Source organism: Panthera onca, chromosome F2 (genome assembly GCF_046562875.1).
Source record: "Panthera onca isolate mPanOnc1 chromosome F2, mPanOnc1 haplotype 2, whole genome shotgun sequence".
Taxonomy (NCBI): Eukaryota; Metazoa; Chordata; class Mammalia; order Carnivora; family Felidae; genus Panthera; species Panthera onca.
In genome coordinates this window covers 68,978,427-68,994,659 of record NC_138356.1, presented here as the reverse complement: position 1 = coordinate 68,994,659, position 16,233 = coordinate 68,978,427, and the positions used below count along the sequence as shown (strand labels likewise).

Sequence of the window (16,233 nt, the reverse complement as noted above, 5' to 3'; positions counted from 1 at the left end):
TGAGAACAAAAATGCAGGAGAAACTGAGTCAGTTCTAGTCCATGCACTATGAGGTATGGATTGCAGATTCCTTTTTTTAATATGTATTTATTTTTGAGAGAGAGAGAGAGGGAGAGAGCATGAGTGGGGGGAGGGCAGAGAGAGAGGGAGATAGAGGATCTGAAGTGGGCTCTGCATGGAGAACCGAAAGCTCGATGTGGGGCTTGAACTCACGAACCATGAGATCGTGACCTGAGCTGAAGTTGGATGCTCAACCAACTGAGCCACCCAGATGTCCCTGCAAATTACTTTTATTGATGTGTTTTTTATTTCATTTTAACTGTATCTCTCAGTAATGTATTCTAAGCTTCACTGAGGCAATGCCTGTGTCTGTCTTATTTACTTCTCCACTCACAGCATCCAGCAGAATACATGATGCACACAATAAATATTTGCTGAATGAATAAACAAGTGAATGGCAGTAGAATGGACAGGATTTGGTGAGCTTTTAGATGGGAGATGAATCCAAAGGGGGAAAAGCCAAAGATGGTCCCCAGGTCCTGAGCTTAGGTAACTGGTTACATGATAGAACCACCTAAATTGGAAATGTAGGAAGAATAGATATTTTGGGGTTGTTTGAGGATGACAATGAGTTAAACTGTTGATATGTTGTATGTGAGGTACTTGTGGGACATCCAGATGGAGACCTCTAAGTAGGCAGTTTTACATGTGCGTGAGGAACTGTGCCTAGGGACATGTCCAGCAGTCACCAGTGTCTGTGGTGCAGGTGGAACCTTGGTGATAGATGCCATCTCACAAAGACCATACCATGGACAGCTATAGGGTAAAGGCTGAACAATGCAATTGGAAAAGGAAGACAACCTCTTGAAAGAAATCCAGAAAAAATGCAGCAGAAAGGTAGTAATAAACAAACAAACAAACAAACCAGAAGTGAAATCAGAAACATCACAGTATGAGAGATTTTTATATCTGGACAAAGTCTGAGAAATTGAGGCAAGGCTCCATATATTCTATTACCACAACAGCAAACCCATTTAATTGCCAAGAACTTAGAGTCAAAATTCATATCTTCAGAATACATACCTGAAACTTGACCTCACACCTTTGCTTAACTAATTCCAGAGGTAAGGAACTCAGTATCTCAGAAGGCAAATCATGGGTAACCCTGATAACATGTGTATACAGAAAGTTTAATAAAAGTTGAGTAATTAATTCCAGTTTTTATTTAGACTTCTATATATAAAGTCTAAACAGTAATTTATTACATGATGCCGCATCCAAGCAGAAGAAATATAGGGAACACATCCCCTACTCAAAGCAAATGTTCCACCAGGGAAAACTTCCAAATTGTAGGATTCTGACTTAATAAAGGGCTGAGATCAGACCATCCATAGTGAGTTAAACCTATCCCAAGAGAGTTAAAGGAATATAAATGCATTTATAAGAAAAAGAAAGAAGCAGCAGTAGGGGCTGAGGAGATAGGCTACTAAATGAAATTAATGATGACTTTAAACTGGATTCTCTCCTGAATTTATTTTAGCATCTGTCTTGAACAAAGGAAAATAAAAGAGCGATCTGGATAATTGGAAAATAATAAAGATACATTTTAAAAACTCAGTGGCAATAATAACCTTATGTATACTTAAACATACACAACTTTGGAGTTTTGTAGTCCTATAGTACGAATGAACTGAGGAGTAGACAGAGTATACAGCTTCTAATAGTTGAGGGGTGCTGGAAAGTTGGCTGTTCACATAATAATTTCCCCCATACCCTCTCTTACTGTCTGAAATTTTATAATTTCAGACTGTGCTATTTAGTACTGTAGCCCAATCCGTATGTGGCTATTTAGATTTGAATTTAAAATAATTAATATTAAAATAAAAGTAAAACTTCAGTTGCTCAGTTGTACCAGCCACATGCTGTAGGTGCTCAATAGTGGCATGTAGCCAGTGACTACTGTACAGGATGTGCAGATAGAAAGCATTTCCGTCATCTTGGAAAGGTCTGTTGGATACTTCTGGCTAAAATGGAGTCCTTTGTGTTGGAGATTTCTAGAGATTTTCAACTAAAAGGCAAATTGTGTTAAGTCATGGAAATAAATTAACACCTGGTAGAGATCAGCATGTGAGATTGCTTTGAAGTCACAGGGATGGAGTGGTACTGAACCAGGCATCGATGACATGATGAACATGAACATCGACTTAGGTTTATTCCTCAAAAGTAAGCACTCAGGAATGTTGGAAATCAAACTGCGGGCTACCAAAATCCACACTCCAAAATCCAACTGTGTGCTGCCTTCCCACTCCTGTGTAAGAAGAATGTAGAACTTTTGAGTGGAAGAGTCAAGTCTCTCGGCAGGTGGCATAGTTTGGGACAGAATAAAAGAGGCTATGCTCTGCAAAGGGCTGGAAGTGTTAACATAAATGTCAAGAGGGTAAGGTAGAAAATAATAAGATGCTAAGTTTCTCAAGATCCACATATAAGTGAAAACATATGGTATCTGTCTTTTTCTGCCTGACTTATTTCTCTTAGCATAATACCCTCCAGTTCTATCCACGTTGCTGCAAATGGCCAGATTTCATTGTTTCTCATTGCCAAGTAGTATTCCACTATATATATAAACCACATCTTCTTTATCCATTCGTCAGTTGATGGACATTTAGGCTTTTTCCATAATTTGGCTATTGTTGAGAGAAGACCATGGGGGTGGGGAAGGGGGAAAAAAGTTACAGAGAGGGAGGCAGGCAACCATAAGAGACTCTTAAGGACTTAGAACAAACTGAGGGTGGATGGGGGGTGGGGGAAAGGAAAACTGGGTGATGGGCATGGAGGAGGGCACTTGTTGGGATGAGCACTGGGTGTTGTATGGAAATCAATTTGACAATAAATTATATTTTAAAAAGAAAATAATAAGTTGCATAAGTACATGATGAAAAGGAAAGAAAAAACAAAAACAAAACACCAAAGATCAAATTGACTCTGGCCGCAATTCTGTTTTGTCTAAGAACTCATGAAATAACCTCCCAGGCTATTGTGACAAGTGCTTGGGGCCATGTATAAGCTGCAGTTTTGCATTCTAGTAGCTTTGAATCTTGGACATACAGCCCTGCCCATTCTTGGTCATGGACTGGAGCATCCATGATGAGCTGATATTACTTCCCCAGTAGCAGCAAAGATAAAGACCAGTTAGGGCTTGGGTCCATTAAGAGGGATCATTTGTGTACAAAATGGGGGACAACATATAGAAGCAGAGCTTGGGTCTTGAGCAAGTTCAAGGTCAAAAGCAAGTAAAAGAAAAGGACACGGTGAGTAGAGGTAATTCCCCTTTTACAGAGCTGTGAGAAGGTAACAAAATTGTCATTAACATTGTAGGAAAACAGTGTCAAATTTATACACCTTTTCCGAGCATGAGTTTCTGCGCTCTACATGGGGACGATTTTCTGTAAACACTTAGCATTCACCAAGAAAATACTCACTTTTCTGCAGGTCATAATTCATGAGAAACAGAACAGAATTATTATGAAAATGCCCCAGCTTATCCCTGTCTGTGTCCATTAAAGGAGAATTCTGGATGAGCTCGTAAAATAGTTATCCCTTCTTGCTTTCCAAGTTGCCAAGTGCTTGACAACTTCACAATCTCATACTCTGGACACTGAATGCAGAACCCCGACAAAATGGGAAGGGAAAGAAGGACCATGGCAAAGGCACCTGGCTGGGTAGATGTACAATTAGAGGGGGCTCTGACATATGAGGTGTGGGAGTAGCTGTGACGTGTGATAGAACTGAATGGAAGAAAAAAGAGAAATAAGCAGTTTCTATCCCGTTCACAAAATTTGGGGGAAATATTGACTGACTTAATTTGTTGCTGTTGAATATGTTCTTGTGACCCTGGCACCTCCCTGGGATGAAGAGGCAGGTAACCCAGCTTTTTGCAGCATTACGTCAGGCACTGTCACTACAGTCAGTCATTCGCCCCCAGCCAAAATCTCTTTCTTAGATGTTTCTATTTTGTCTTCAGCAGCATTGTGCTTCAGCTTTCTTTTTTATGAAGAAAAACAAAGCCATGATATCATGAGTATGTTAAGTGGTTAACTAGGCTTACTAACTTGTTAAACGGCTATAACACAAGTTTTAAGATCTTGTCTCAGCAAAATTATGAATGATTTTAAGTTTTGTGTCGTCGAAGTCACTGGTGCGTTGATAAAACACTTGGTTAAGCCAATGACAGTCAGGGCTATGTTGTGTTAACAACCACATCACAGGGCCTTTACCAGGTTTCAGTGAGCTAGAGTAAGTACAGTGCAAGCTGTAAATTGCCTATACAAGTGTAGGTTTTATGCTTAAGTACAACATAATTGCAACTTCCCCTTGATGAACAAATCAGCAAATATGTGTTGAGTATATAAATTAGCATATTTGTCATAAAAATAAATGATGTATTAACTGGCTAACTGTGCATAACTCTGTTCTTGCTGCTTAGCAAAGGTTCCTTCTGGCTTACCTTTCTGTATGAATCATACGTTTGTATAAATTACTTGCATGTGAGAATAGTGGGTATTATGAAAATAACGTGGCCTTTACATCCAGACTTTTACTCATTTGTATATGCATTCATCTAGCAACTATTTCTTGAGACTACAGAGTCTTTCTCATTGAACAAATGCTTTTGAGATCCCAAGAGTGCAAGGAAGGGGTGATATGAAGAAATGATCGAGCTGAGATATGAAAAGCGGCAATAATTAGGGGCACAAGAGGGAATTTTTTTCCACGCAGAGAGAACACCATGTGCAATGGACCCGCAACAAACCCAAGGATAAAAGGCAGTGAATATACTATAGTTCACTGGGCTGTGCCAAGGTGGAGAGAGAGATACAACCCATCTATTCAGTGTCCTGCAGACCACACTAATAACTGGGAACTCACCGAAATAAGGAAACTACCTGGTCAGATTGACTGTTGCTGCAGAAAAGAGAGCGGATGAAAGCCCATCACTTCAATGGCAGATAAGGTAATCCCAGGAAGATAAGAGTGTAACTTGTTAGAGGAAGGTAACCTATAACCTAGGGTAGTAGGGTAGTAAGTTACCTACTAGTAAACTAGTAGACATTCTAATAGACGTTCCTGGATATGAAGTACATTTTGATCTTCCATATCTTAGCAGAGACATCAAGACCGTTACATCTTTAAGGCTTCGTTTCTTCATCTTAAAACTGGAATAATAGGAACTTGAAGATTTGTGGAATTAAATGAATGAATATATGTAAAAACACATTGTCAATTCCAAAGTGGTATGTAACCTCAATCACATTGCTCACTGGCCCTGTTCACTCTAGAACTGCATTTTTCAGGCTAGTATTGAAAGACAGAAAATTGAAAGAAAACTAACATAAGCTCTGAACACAGGTCAGTGGCCTCACAGTATCTGGTTCCTGTTTCCCATCTCTCCTTGTCCTCTACGTCTCGTCTTTGAGCTCTCTCCACTCCAGCCACATTGGCCTCCTTGAACACACAGGCACCTCTCCTCATACCTTCTTTTCTCTGTAAAGTCTAAGGTGCTCCATAGCACCAGTAATCCCAGCCAATTCCTCGTACGTGGCTCAACCTTGTCTTTTTTTTTTCGTTCACAGCACTCATCATTTTTTATGCATACAATATAATTTATATATGTCCTATGTTTATTTTCTGTCTCTTCCTATAAGAATATAAGCTCCATGAGAGGAGGGAAACCTGAGTGTTTTTTTTCACTGATGCATCAGGCAAAACGATGGTTGGCCCATAGAAGACATTCAACAAATATTTCTTAAGTAGATTTGATGGGAATGCACGTCAAATGCTATGTGTCCTGGAATCAATAAGGAAATATCTCTGCTCTTTTGCCTTTCAATGATATCCGTCAAACTTGTCATTGCCAATAAATGTTGAAATGAGACTTTATAAGGAAGGGATAATGGATATGATTAAGCAAAGAAATTCTAATTTTCAACGCGTCTGTGGACAAAATAACCTGGAAGTTAACATAAACCAAACATCATTTCAGAAATTAGTGAGTAATTGAATAAGTAATAAAAGAAAATGTTCAGAACCTAATGAAATAATCGGTAATGGATGCTGAGGGACTATGAAGAAAAAATTATGCTCCATGAATCTGATTTCCCTTTGAAGGACTTGTTAAATGAGCCTATGGGAAGTTTCAATAATTGGTTGAGAAAGTCTTGGCACATTCTGACTGCACTATCTCTGTGTGACTTCATTCCTCACAATATATGCATCTCAGGTCATAGGGCACATGCACCGAGATGCCTTTCCCGGCCATCTGGCGACAATTAACTTCTCATATTGCTACCCTATCACTCTAAGACCCTTACCCAACTTTATCTGTCTTCACAGCACCTACCACCGCTTGAAATATGTTATTTTGTATTTGTTTATTCATTGTTTGTCTCCTTTAGTGAAGGATAAGCTCTATCAAGTTGAGAACTTTGTCTGTCTCGTTCTCTGTTATATCTCCACCCCCTCAGTAGGAACTGGCACGTAGCAAGTGCTTGATAAAATATAAGGTAAATGAATAAATAAGCATTTTTCTCTTTTTTGTGTGTGGAGAGGGGGAGAAAGAGGGGGCAGATGGTGGTGCCCCTCTGTCGTCCCTTCCAACAAAGTCAAACTTAGTTCTTTCATCATTCTACTTAACAACAATTCACTGATGTGTGTGCACAGGTTGAGGATAATGAGATACAGTTTCCGCTTTCAGGAAGCTTGTAAGTTAGTGAGGAAGAAACGCACAGTTAATAACAGCAGGTCTAGATGGGCCAAAGAAACGCTAAAGATTGTGGGAGCAACAGAACAGGACCATTTCCTATTGAAGTGGGAAGGCTGCATGGGGAAACCAAAGCATCGAGGATTAGTTGTTGTCGCGTTCTTTAACTTCCACTGCCTCTCCCTAAATTGTATCCTGCTTATTTGTTCATCCACGAAAGCACTGTTGCTCCATCTCATTCTCAAAGCAGTGGCCTCGGCATTTCCTTTATCAAAGCACCCATATTCCTCACTTTACCAAGTTAACATTCATTTCACGTGAACCTTCCTTTGAAAGCCCACTGTAATGAATTCCTCCTTACTCCTTACTCTAACTTTAATTGTTTAATTAAGTGGTATTTACTATAGGTAGTACATACAGGCTCTGCACTTTGAATCTAAGCTGAATTGCCCAGGGAGGTAGAGATACAAGGAATCGTAATGCAAGGCAGAATTAAGACTTATAATAAAGCACTGTGGGAACGGAAGAAAAAGAATGACCTATTTTCCAAGGAAGCAACACTAAAGCCAAGATTTGAAGGATGAATACGTTTTCACCTGGACAAGAAGGGAGATATGGGCAGAGGGAACAATAAGGAACAGAGATATGAAAGTGTATCGCAAAGTGTGAGTAGTTTAGTGGAGCTGATCTGTAGTGCAGAGTGCTAGAAGATTGGATTAGAGCTGTGTTTTGGAGTTTGATTAGGAAAACCTTTAGATGTCTTGCTAAGAAGTTTAAACTTTGTGCTACAGGCACATGGGAAATATAGTTAAGAGGCGAAAGTGATAGAATCAATTCTGGTTGGGGACAAATAACTCTGCAGGAGAGGAGCAGAGTAGGGAGAGATTAGAAGCACATTCATCACCCCGGGGATGGCAACTTTTACAACATTTTTAAACGATTGTCCAAAATGCTCTGATGTAAAAATCAAAAAGCTATTTTAAGGAGTGGAATTTTAGATGACTGTAATCTTTAGGTTGGTTTCCTTAATCTCTTTTAAGGCTAGCATTATTTCTCTTCTGCTATCATTTTAAAAGATTGTTTTTAACACTTTTAAGTTTGTTAAAATATTTGCCAGTTATGTCCAACATTGAATTTTATGCTTGCTGGGCTCTAAATTCCTGGAATTATTACAGTAAAAAGGATCCAATGGTATAAGAAATAGAAGGAAAGAACATAATACTGTTTGAAAGTTTCCTATGTACCAAGTGTTTTTTTTAATACTCTTTCTTTTACTTTCTATGAAGTCCCTGTGAAGAAAACATTATTATTTTTATCTTATAGTTATGGAAATTGGAACAGAGATTAAGGAAATTGCCTAATATCCCACAGCCTCTGAAGAGACAGACTTGGAGGTCTGGTCCATATTGAGCTAACTCCAAAGCCCACTTATTTCCATTTGCCATTTCTGTTAAATAAGCATGAATTGAAGACCTACTATGTGTCCTTCGTAGACGCTAGACCTTGAGAATATACCACAAGTAAGCTGGTTATTCTTAATTTTCAAAATCCCCACCCAAAATAATCAATTTGCCACCCTTTAACTATACCCTGTGCCTCAGGAAGCTGACTTCACAAGGTTAGAGGTTTTGTGGATCTCTGGTTACTGAGAGTCCATGGTAGGACTTTAGAGAGAGCAAGACAGTCTATCTCCCGCAACTACTCCCTCTCTGCTTTGCTGTGGTTTTCCTGTCTCTGGCTATGTTTCTCTGCAGTCAGAGGTCCTGTTAGGAAGCCTTCTTCTGAGGTTTTATTTTCTTGCCAAGTTCTGATCACACCATTCTTTCTTCTTGCCTCTTCAGTCCTAGAGGTGGTATTAGCTCCTCACTGCTGTAAGTCCTAAGGTGCTTCCCTGTTCCTTCCATTTCCTCTCACTTTGCTCAGAACTCAGTAGACCCTTCATTAAATGCTCCCCAGTAAACCCTTGCACCATGCTGTTGCTTTCATTCTGGGGCCCTAATGGATTTAGGCCCTAATGGATTTAGGGCTGACAGTGCAGAGCCTGCTTGAGATTCTTTCTCTTAGTCTCTCTGCCCCTCCCCTGCTCGTGCTATCTCTCTCAAAATAAATAAATAAACTTAAAAAAATATGTCTTATTGTGGAAATTTTCATGTTCAGATATATACTATTTGCCTACCTTGCACCCATCTCTAGGGTTTTTCCAATGTGTTTTGTCCAGCTGTATTTACCCCCGGATTTATGCTTGCAACATCTATTCACAGGCCATTTGACATTCCAATGTAGAGTAAAATTCTACTTATTTGGGGTGGTTGGGAAAGGGATATTCTGATTAAATAAATGTCAAGAACCCCGTTGTGACAGAATACTTGCAAACTAGTTCACTGTTTGCCAGTTTATCCCAGTTTCAACTGGGACGTGTCCTTCAAACTTTCTGAGACTCTCTTTTTGTATTTGTATAGACAGAATAGTATAATACTAATATATAATCATTTCCATTTATTCTTGTGAAAATGGGAAGGTTCTTCTTTCCCTTCAGGGAACTCAGGTAATTTCCCCCTGCGAGCCCCAGGCTTACAAATATACCAAGTTTCTTTGAGCCAGCATGCCTCCCACACCAAATGCATGTTCTTAAGTATTTGTCAGCTTCCACTCTCCAAGATGAGAAGCCCCAGCCATATGTTCTGAGCTGTTAGGCCTTGACTGAGCAGTATAAACAGATGGGCCCCCAGGAAAGATGCCGAGACACTGGCAGAACCAGCTCCTGGAGCTTGGGTGCTCTCTTTGAGAAATGAGAATTTTCTGGATGATAGTAACAGTGGTGGCAGTAAGGAGGGTGCTGAGAAGAACCAGCCTTGTTAAAAATTGGCTCTCGCCCATGTACAAGCTGTGCAGCAGCCTGCATCCTACAAGGCAGCCTTGAAACCTAAATCTTCATGGAAAGGAGTTGTGAACATTTGGGATGATAAGCATTCGTGGCAGTAGAAGGAAGCTTTGTCAAGTCTAGTCTATTAGTTTTAACACATATATGTATTTTAAAGTAGGACTTATTTATAAAAATACATATTATAGGGAAGTCCAATATAAAGAAAGTCATGTCTTTATCATGTCTTTGACTTTGGAAAATTACTAGAGGACATTATTGTAGAAGATTTTATTACTGGCTAATTGTCAAACAGAATCTGGAAAGACGTGGCAATCAATCGATAATAATAACAATAACAGTTGATATTTATGAATACTTTACCATATGTCCAGTAATGTTCTAACCTATGGGTGCATAAACTACAACTGCAGGCCAAATCTGGCCCACCATCTGGTTTTGGACACAACGTTTTATTGGAGCACAGCCACACGCATTTATTGACATATTGTCTAGGGCTGCTTCCCTTGCCGCAAGAGCAGGGTTGAGTAGCTGGGACAGAGACCGTATGGCCTGCAAATCTGAGAATATTTACTATCTGGCCCTTTGCAGAGAGTTTGCTGACTCCAAGGACCTAAGCTCCTCACATAATTTTTTTTTAATTTTTTTATTCTTTCTTTTTTTTTTTTTTTTTGAGAGACAGAGAGAGAGAGAGAGAAGGGGAGGGGCAGACACACACACACACACACACACGCACACACACACAGAATCCGAAGCAGGCTCCAGGCTCTGAGCTGTCAGCACAGAGCCCGACGTGGGGCTTGAACTCACCAACTGTGAGATCGTGACATGAGCTGCTTAACCAACTGAGCCACCCGGGTGCCTCGCCCCTCACACATTTTACCTTCTTTCTTTCTTTCTTCCATGGACTTAAGAAGCATGTAGTATTTTCATCTTCATCTTGTAGATGAGAAAGCTGAGACACAAAAGAGCTCATTAGCCTAAAATCTTACAGCTGGTAAGGGATTCTGTCTCCTGAGAGTGTGCAGGCAGCACCTATGTAGTCCACTCTTTCTTCAGGTTTATTTTGCCTATTATAATAATCCACACTGAGTCAAGGAATTTGTGGAGAATTGGACATGTTCTTCTATTCTATTCTATTCTATTCTATTCTATTCTATTCTATTCTATTCTATTCTATTCCATTCCATTCCATTCCATTCCATCCCATCCCATCCCATCCCATCCCATCCCATCCTATCCTATCCAGATTGGCAGCTCCTAGGGGAGCATGGAGAGACTTTAGCTTTAACTGGCATGGCCCAGCTGTTCCCCTCACTGAGTCCCTCCTCCTTACAACTCCTCCTTTGCCATGCCTCTGACTCCTAAACCCCTCTTCTCCTATCCTACCCTTCTCCCGGATGTTCCGCCATACCTGTCCTCTTAGACCCATGAGTCTTTTCTTGAGAGGGTTTGGGTTGCAAATAGGTGGAGAAGAAAGGTGAAGAGAATATTCCTTTGCGAGAGTCAAACCAACTATAAGGCAATCTGGACCCTAACAGGCTCCCTTCCCCCATGCTCTTTGGTATTATTAAGCTAAAAGGGTTTCCATTTCTTTTCTGTGCTTTGAATTGTAGTATAAAAGGCTTCCTTCCTTTTTCCTAATTTACTATATGCCTGGCCGACAAAGGAAGTGGGAAAGTTTTAGGACCCAGGTAGGAGGTCAGGGTAGAGAAACTCCTTATCCTGTAACTATGTAAAATCAATAAATGTACAACCGTTCCTTTAAAATTTTGGGTGAAGGCAGAGCAGGAACTGAGCTTGACATGCTCAGCCACCTGGTCATGACTGAAGTAACGATCCAAAGTGCTGGCACCCAAGAATAAAGTTTTAACAGAAGCTGCTTGAAATTCTTGTGATATGACATGCATGAAGCTCCTAGTTCTGGTTACGGGAATGTGCAAGTTGTTCAAGATACTACAGTTACTGATAGGAAGATGATAATAATGATGTTGGTGGTGATTATCCTTGGGATTCCCATGTCAAGGAAGTTTCCATTAGAGCACACCAGTAGTTCCTTAGGAAGAGAGGCTTCCAGAGGAGGTAGAACCCGTTGTTGCAAAGGACTCTGAACTGATGGCCTGCCTTTGTGCAGAGGTAATGTGATCAAGACACCACCTTGCTTCAGCACCCATCCCAGGATTCTCCATTAGCACTTGGGCAGAACAGAGTGGCTCTTCTGTTGCATGAACTGTAAAGCTCTTTAGAGTCTTGTTCTCTCTCCAGAATTATCTGCTTCTATTAAATAGCTATCTCGCCAACTTTATGATCTGTTAAGCCCTCATTTATTTGTAATTTCAAGTATGCACTCTGTTTTCACTCCTCTGTGCTTTCTGCATGCTTTTTTCTGAATCTTGAACAGTCATTTCTATCACTGCTACCTGCCATTGTTCCCACAGAAAATTACAATTAAAATATTTTTTTAATGTTTATTTTTGAGAGAGGGAGAGAGACAGAGTGCGAGTGGAGGAAGGGCAGAGAGAGAGGGAGACACAGAATCTGAAGCAGGTTCCAGGCTCTGAGCTGTCAGCGCAGAGCCTGACGTGGGGCTTGAACTCACAGACTGTGAGATCATGACCTGAGCCTACCTAAGTCGGATACTTAACCAACTGAGCCAAACAGGCGCCCCACAACTAGACTTTAAAACTTATTCTGGAATCACCTTTTCTGAGAAGTTTTTCTTGAACTCCTTTCCCCACCCTCCATGGCCAAAAGAACTACTTCTGCCCTATATTATTTAATACTTTGTGTATGATCATGTTAGTAAATATAGTGTAGTGTATATCTATTTGTTTTAATTCTTGTCCTCCATGGAAGTCAATGAACTTATTGGGGTAGATAGAGTTTTATGAAGCACAAAACTAGAGACAATTGCCTGGACGGAGTTTGTGAGCCTGTTTCTCAGGTGTACATTTAGATTCTTGGGACTAGTGAGCATGTCTATTACAATAGCCCCTAATTCCTGCTTCCATAAAGACTTGTCTGAGTGACTGTAGACTAAAGACTAGATGTAGATATGACATTGATGGAAGATGGGCTGGCTATCTCTGTCTGCTAAAGTGATAAGATATTTTATTTTCTATGATTTTCTGAGCTTTTCTAGTTCTCCGCAACAAACATGTGTTTCTTTTATATCAGGGAAACAATGAAATTCTAAGGTATCCCTTCTAGGGATTTTTCCTATAGGGAGAAAATTCTTATTTTATATTATAGATTATGTCAGACATTGTTGGTTGACCAACCCAATACGTATTGCCAACTCCTTTCTCTCTTGACCTCATTTTATTGGTCCTTTGCAGCTAGAGTAGATACATGGATATCACACTGTTGGAGTGTGGCCAGGTCATTTGCTACCACTACTTCCTTCCTTGGGTACATATGTGATGTCTGGAGCTAAGAGCTCCAAAAGCATAAAAATAAAAAGCAAATACTCAGCTTAGGGGTGAGAAAAGATAGAAAGAGCTTGAGTCTTTCTTTGGTGTCAGTCATGTAGCCACTGCCCCAGCCGTGTTTTTCTACCTCCAGATGTCTTGTTATGTTGGGAAAATATCTGTATCATTTAAGATACTAGTAGTTAATTTTTTTGCATTTTCAGCCAAAGATAATCCTCACAGATACAGCTGTGTATAAAACTTTGTATACAATGATATCTTTGAGTGTTATTTGAAAAGTTACGAAGTGAATAAGAAAAATCTAATGGGAAATTAGTTTTTGTTTTTTTATTTTTTTAATGTATATTTATTTTTGACACACACAGAGAGAGACAGAGCATCAGCGGGGGAGGGGCAGAGAGAGAGGGAGACACAAAATCGGAAGCAGGCTCCAGGGGCTCGAACCCACAGACCATGAGATCATGACCTAAGCTGAAATCAGACGCTTAACCAACTGAGCCACCCAGGCATCCCTGGGAAATTAGGTTTTAAAATTATGAAGCCAAATAATCAGCTTTTAAAAATAAATTCTTAGAAGATACAAATGACTTAAATAAGTCTTTATGATATATTACTAAGTTTGAAAAAGCAGGTTATACATTTATATAGAAAATATCTCTGATTCGTTTAAAATATGTGCCTATGCATAGTAAAAAACTTCATACACTGTTAATTGTCTTTGTTTCTGGGTATTTGGACCACAGTGATCTTTATGTTATTAATTTATAAATTTCCATATTTTCCAAATGTACTTCAGTTTACATACATTATTTTTCAATTAAGTAAATTATGTTAAATGTTATTGCTAAGATAAAAAATACCACAGAACTTACACCTGGAATGTGGACAAGTTTGCCATGTGGCCAGTATCAGGTGAATTGAATGGTAATTGGGAAAAAAATGGAAATTGGGTTAAAATATTCTGCATTTTACTAGAGTTACATCCATGCCAACATTGATAAAAACAACCAATGATACTTCAGAGATATAATGGGATGTTAGATCTGCAAAAACAATAGATGCTTCCATTCACTGTTGAACTTAAAGTGAGTTAAAATCCATTAACAGTGAAATGGAGTCTTTTTCTGCCTTTATTCTTCTTCGTGACCCCCTCTGAATGATTCAGACAATGGGCAAGAGGCCCATATAAATGCATTGTTTTTGTTTTCTCTTTGAGTTTTGTCCACCTTAGGTGTTTGGTTTCCTAAAAGGCTTTCTCAGTGGCTGCCAAGAGGCATTGGGATCCACAACCTGGAAACCCAATCTCGGGACCCAAGGCATCTTTTAGAAAGAGGCAAATGGCAACCTCAGTCTCAAAACGATGAAACGGGAACCGCAGAGAGTAAAGAGAAGATCTTAATGTCAAAATGTAGGAGTTTGTTCTACTGTGCCACTTGGAGGCTGTGTGAACTGAGGCAAATCTTTTCCTCTCTCTGGGCTCCAGTTTCTTCATCTGCAAAATGGGTTGCTACTTCCTCACAGTATTTCTGAGAGTACTGACAGGAAGAGTGTCCACGTGTAATGCACATTGTTATGTCAGTAGTTTTCGGAAATGAATATTTTAGTAACTCCTACAAAACCGAAGCATTTTGAGATTTTATTAAAGCCCCAATTAAACAAGGGTCGCTAACGGGGGGGGGGGGGGGGGGGTGGGGGGGGGACACAGGACCGACACCCCCGTAGGACAGCGTTCTGTGAATCAAATCATTGGGAACGCCTTCGGTTTTACTAGGTGAAGGGTTGTTGTGGCTCACTTCAACCACAAAGGTTCCAAGAGGTTGAGTTCCTGCTAAATTGTTTTGGAGCCTGAAAGGGGATTTATATCCTAAGTGGTTTTCCACTTAATGGGGTATCCAGAGCCAGCCCACTCAAAATTATGACTTGTACCCACTTCATTTTCAAAAGCATTTCGGTTCTATATCACTCAAATCTATTCTATCCAGATTGTCTACATAGAAAGTGCTAGTGGAAATGCCAAACAGCAATGGCTAATGTGGTTAGCTAGCACAATCTACTAATGTTTTCTCTGTTTAGATAGATTATGGAGAGTATTTTTATAATAATATGAAGAAAATGTCTTTTAAAAAGCTATGCCCTCGATGGAAAGAGAAAATAAAGGCATTTGTCGTTACTATTTGTTTTTCATTTGTTTTGTTCTGTTTTCCTTTAAGTGTGATTATCCTTGAAAGTCTAAGAGTTTCTGTTCCACCCAGCGTAGTAGAGCCATTTCCAAGGTGTTTTGAGCATAAAGAATGACAGGCTTTGAGCTCTCTCCCTCCATTTCTCTCAATAAGTATTTTGCTTATATCTTAGGTACTTTTCTTCTCTTCCTGAAGAGAAATATCTAGAAGAAGTGATTGACCATCTTTGCAAATGTGCCTTGGACCAGCCATGGGTGTCTGAGATGTATCCTACTCAATAAGGTAACAGCAGTGACATTATTGGTAGTTTTAATATTACTAGTGATAAAAATGCCATCTACCCTGAGGGCTATATAGGCGCCAGTCTAATGACATGTGTTATCTAATTTAACCCATACATATAAGAAGCCTATGAGGTAGGTACAATGAAATAAACTGAAACATGTATATAGGTTCAGTAATTTGCATAAGGTGACTCTCAGTATGTGGCTGAGACAAGATTCAGTCAAGCTGTCTGGCTACAGAGCCCATACTCAAGAGACAACACAGATAATCCTGTTTCCCAAGCCCATGGCTTCCTTCTATCCAGAGTGACTACATGCATGTTGGGAAGAGAAGATGCACATATCCACTTGTGCATTCAGACTTCCTTGACCTCATCAGAAAGGGTTGCAAGGCAATGGTCTGTCTGTGGACGAAATGCTCGTGGAGTCAGGAGGTCATGAACCCTGTCCACTGAGAGTTCATGATGTCATATTACCAGGGCTCCACAGAATCATAGAGCTGGAAGAGGCTTAGAGGATGCGATGGGCCTTCGTTGTTTTTTGCTTACCCAGTATCCATTACACTTTCTTTTGGAAATTATACTTTCCTTTCCTCTTGAGGAATAACCTCTTGAGTAGTTACAGTCTGGTTTTCCAATTAATGCATAATCTAATCAAAAGGCTGCGTACATGGCCCAAGAGATGAGGTCCATCAGATGTT

At 39.9% G+C, this 16,233-nt stretch overlaps 1 protein-coding gene across 1 annotated transcript in view; it reads left to right on the top strand.

Annotated features, from left to right (window-relative positions):
* LOC132664511 (uncharacterized) overlaps positions 1-15,570 on the top strand; it is a 99,942-nt gene extending 84,372 nt beyond the window's left edge. Inside the window, exon 2 of the mRNA XM_060611317.3 lies at positions 15,422-15,570. Within this exon, the coding sequence (XP_060467300.3) occupies positions 15,422-15,530 (109 nt within the window). The 3' untranslated portion in view covers positions 15,531-15,570. The remainder of the gene's footprint in view (positions 1-15,421) is intronic.
* The last annotated feature ends 663 nt before the right edge of the window (positions 15,571-16,233 follow it).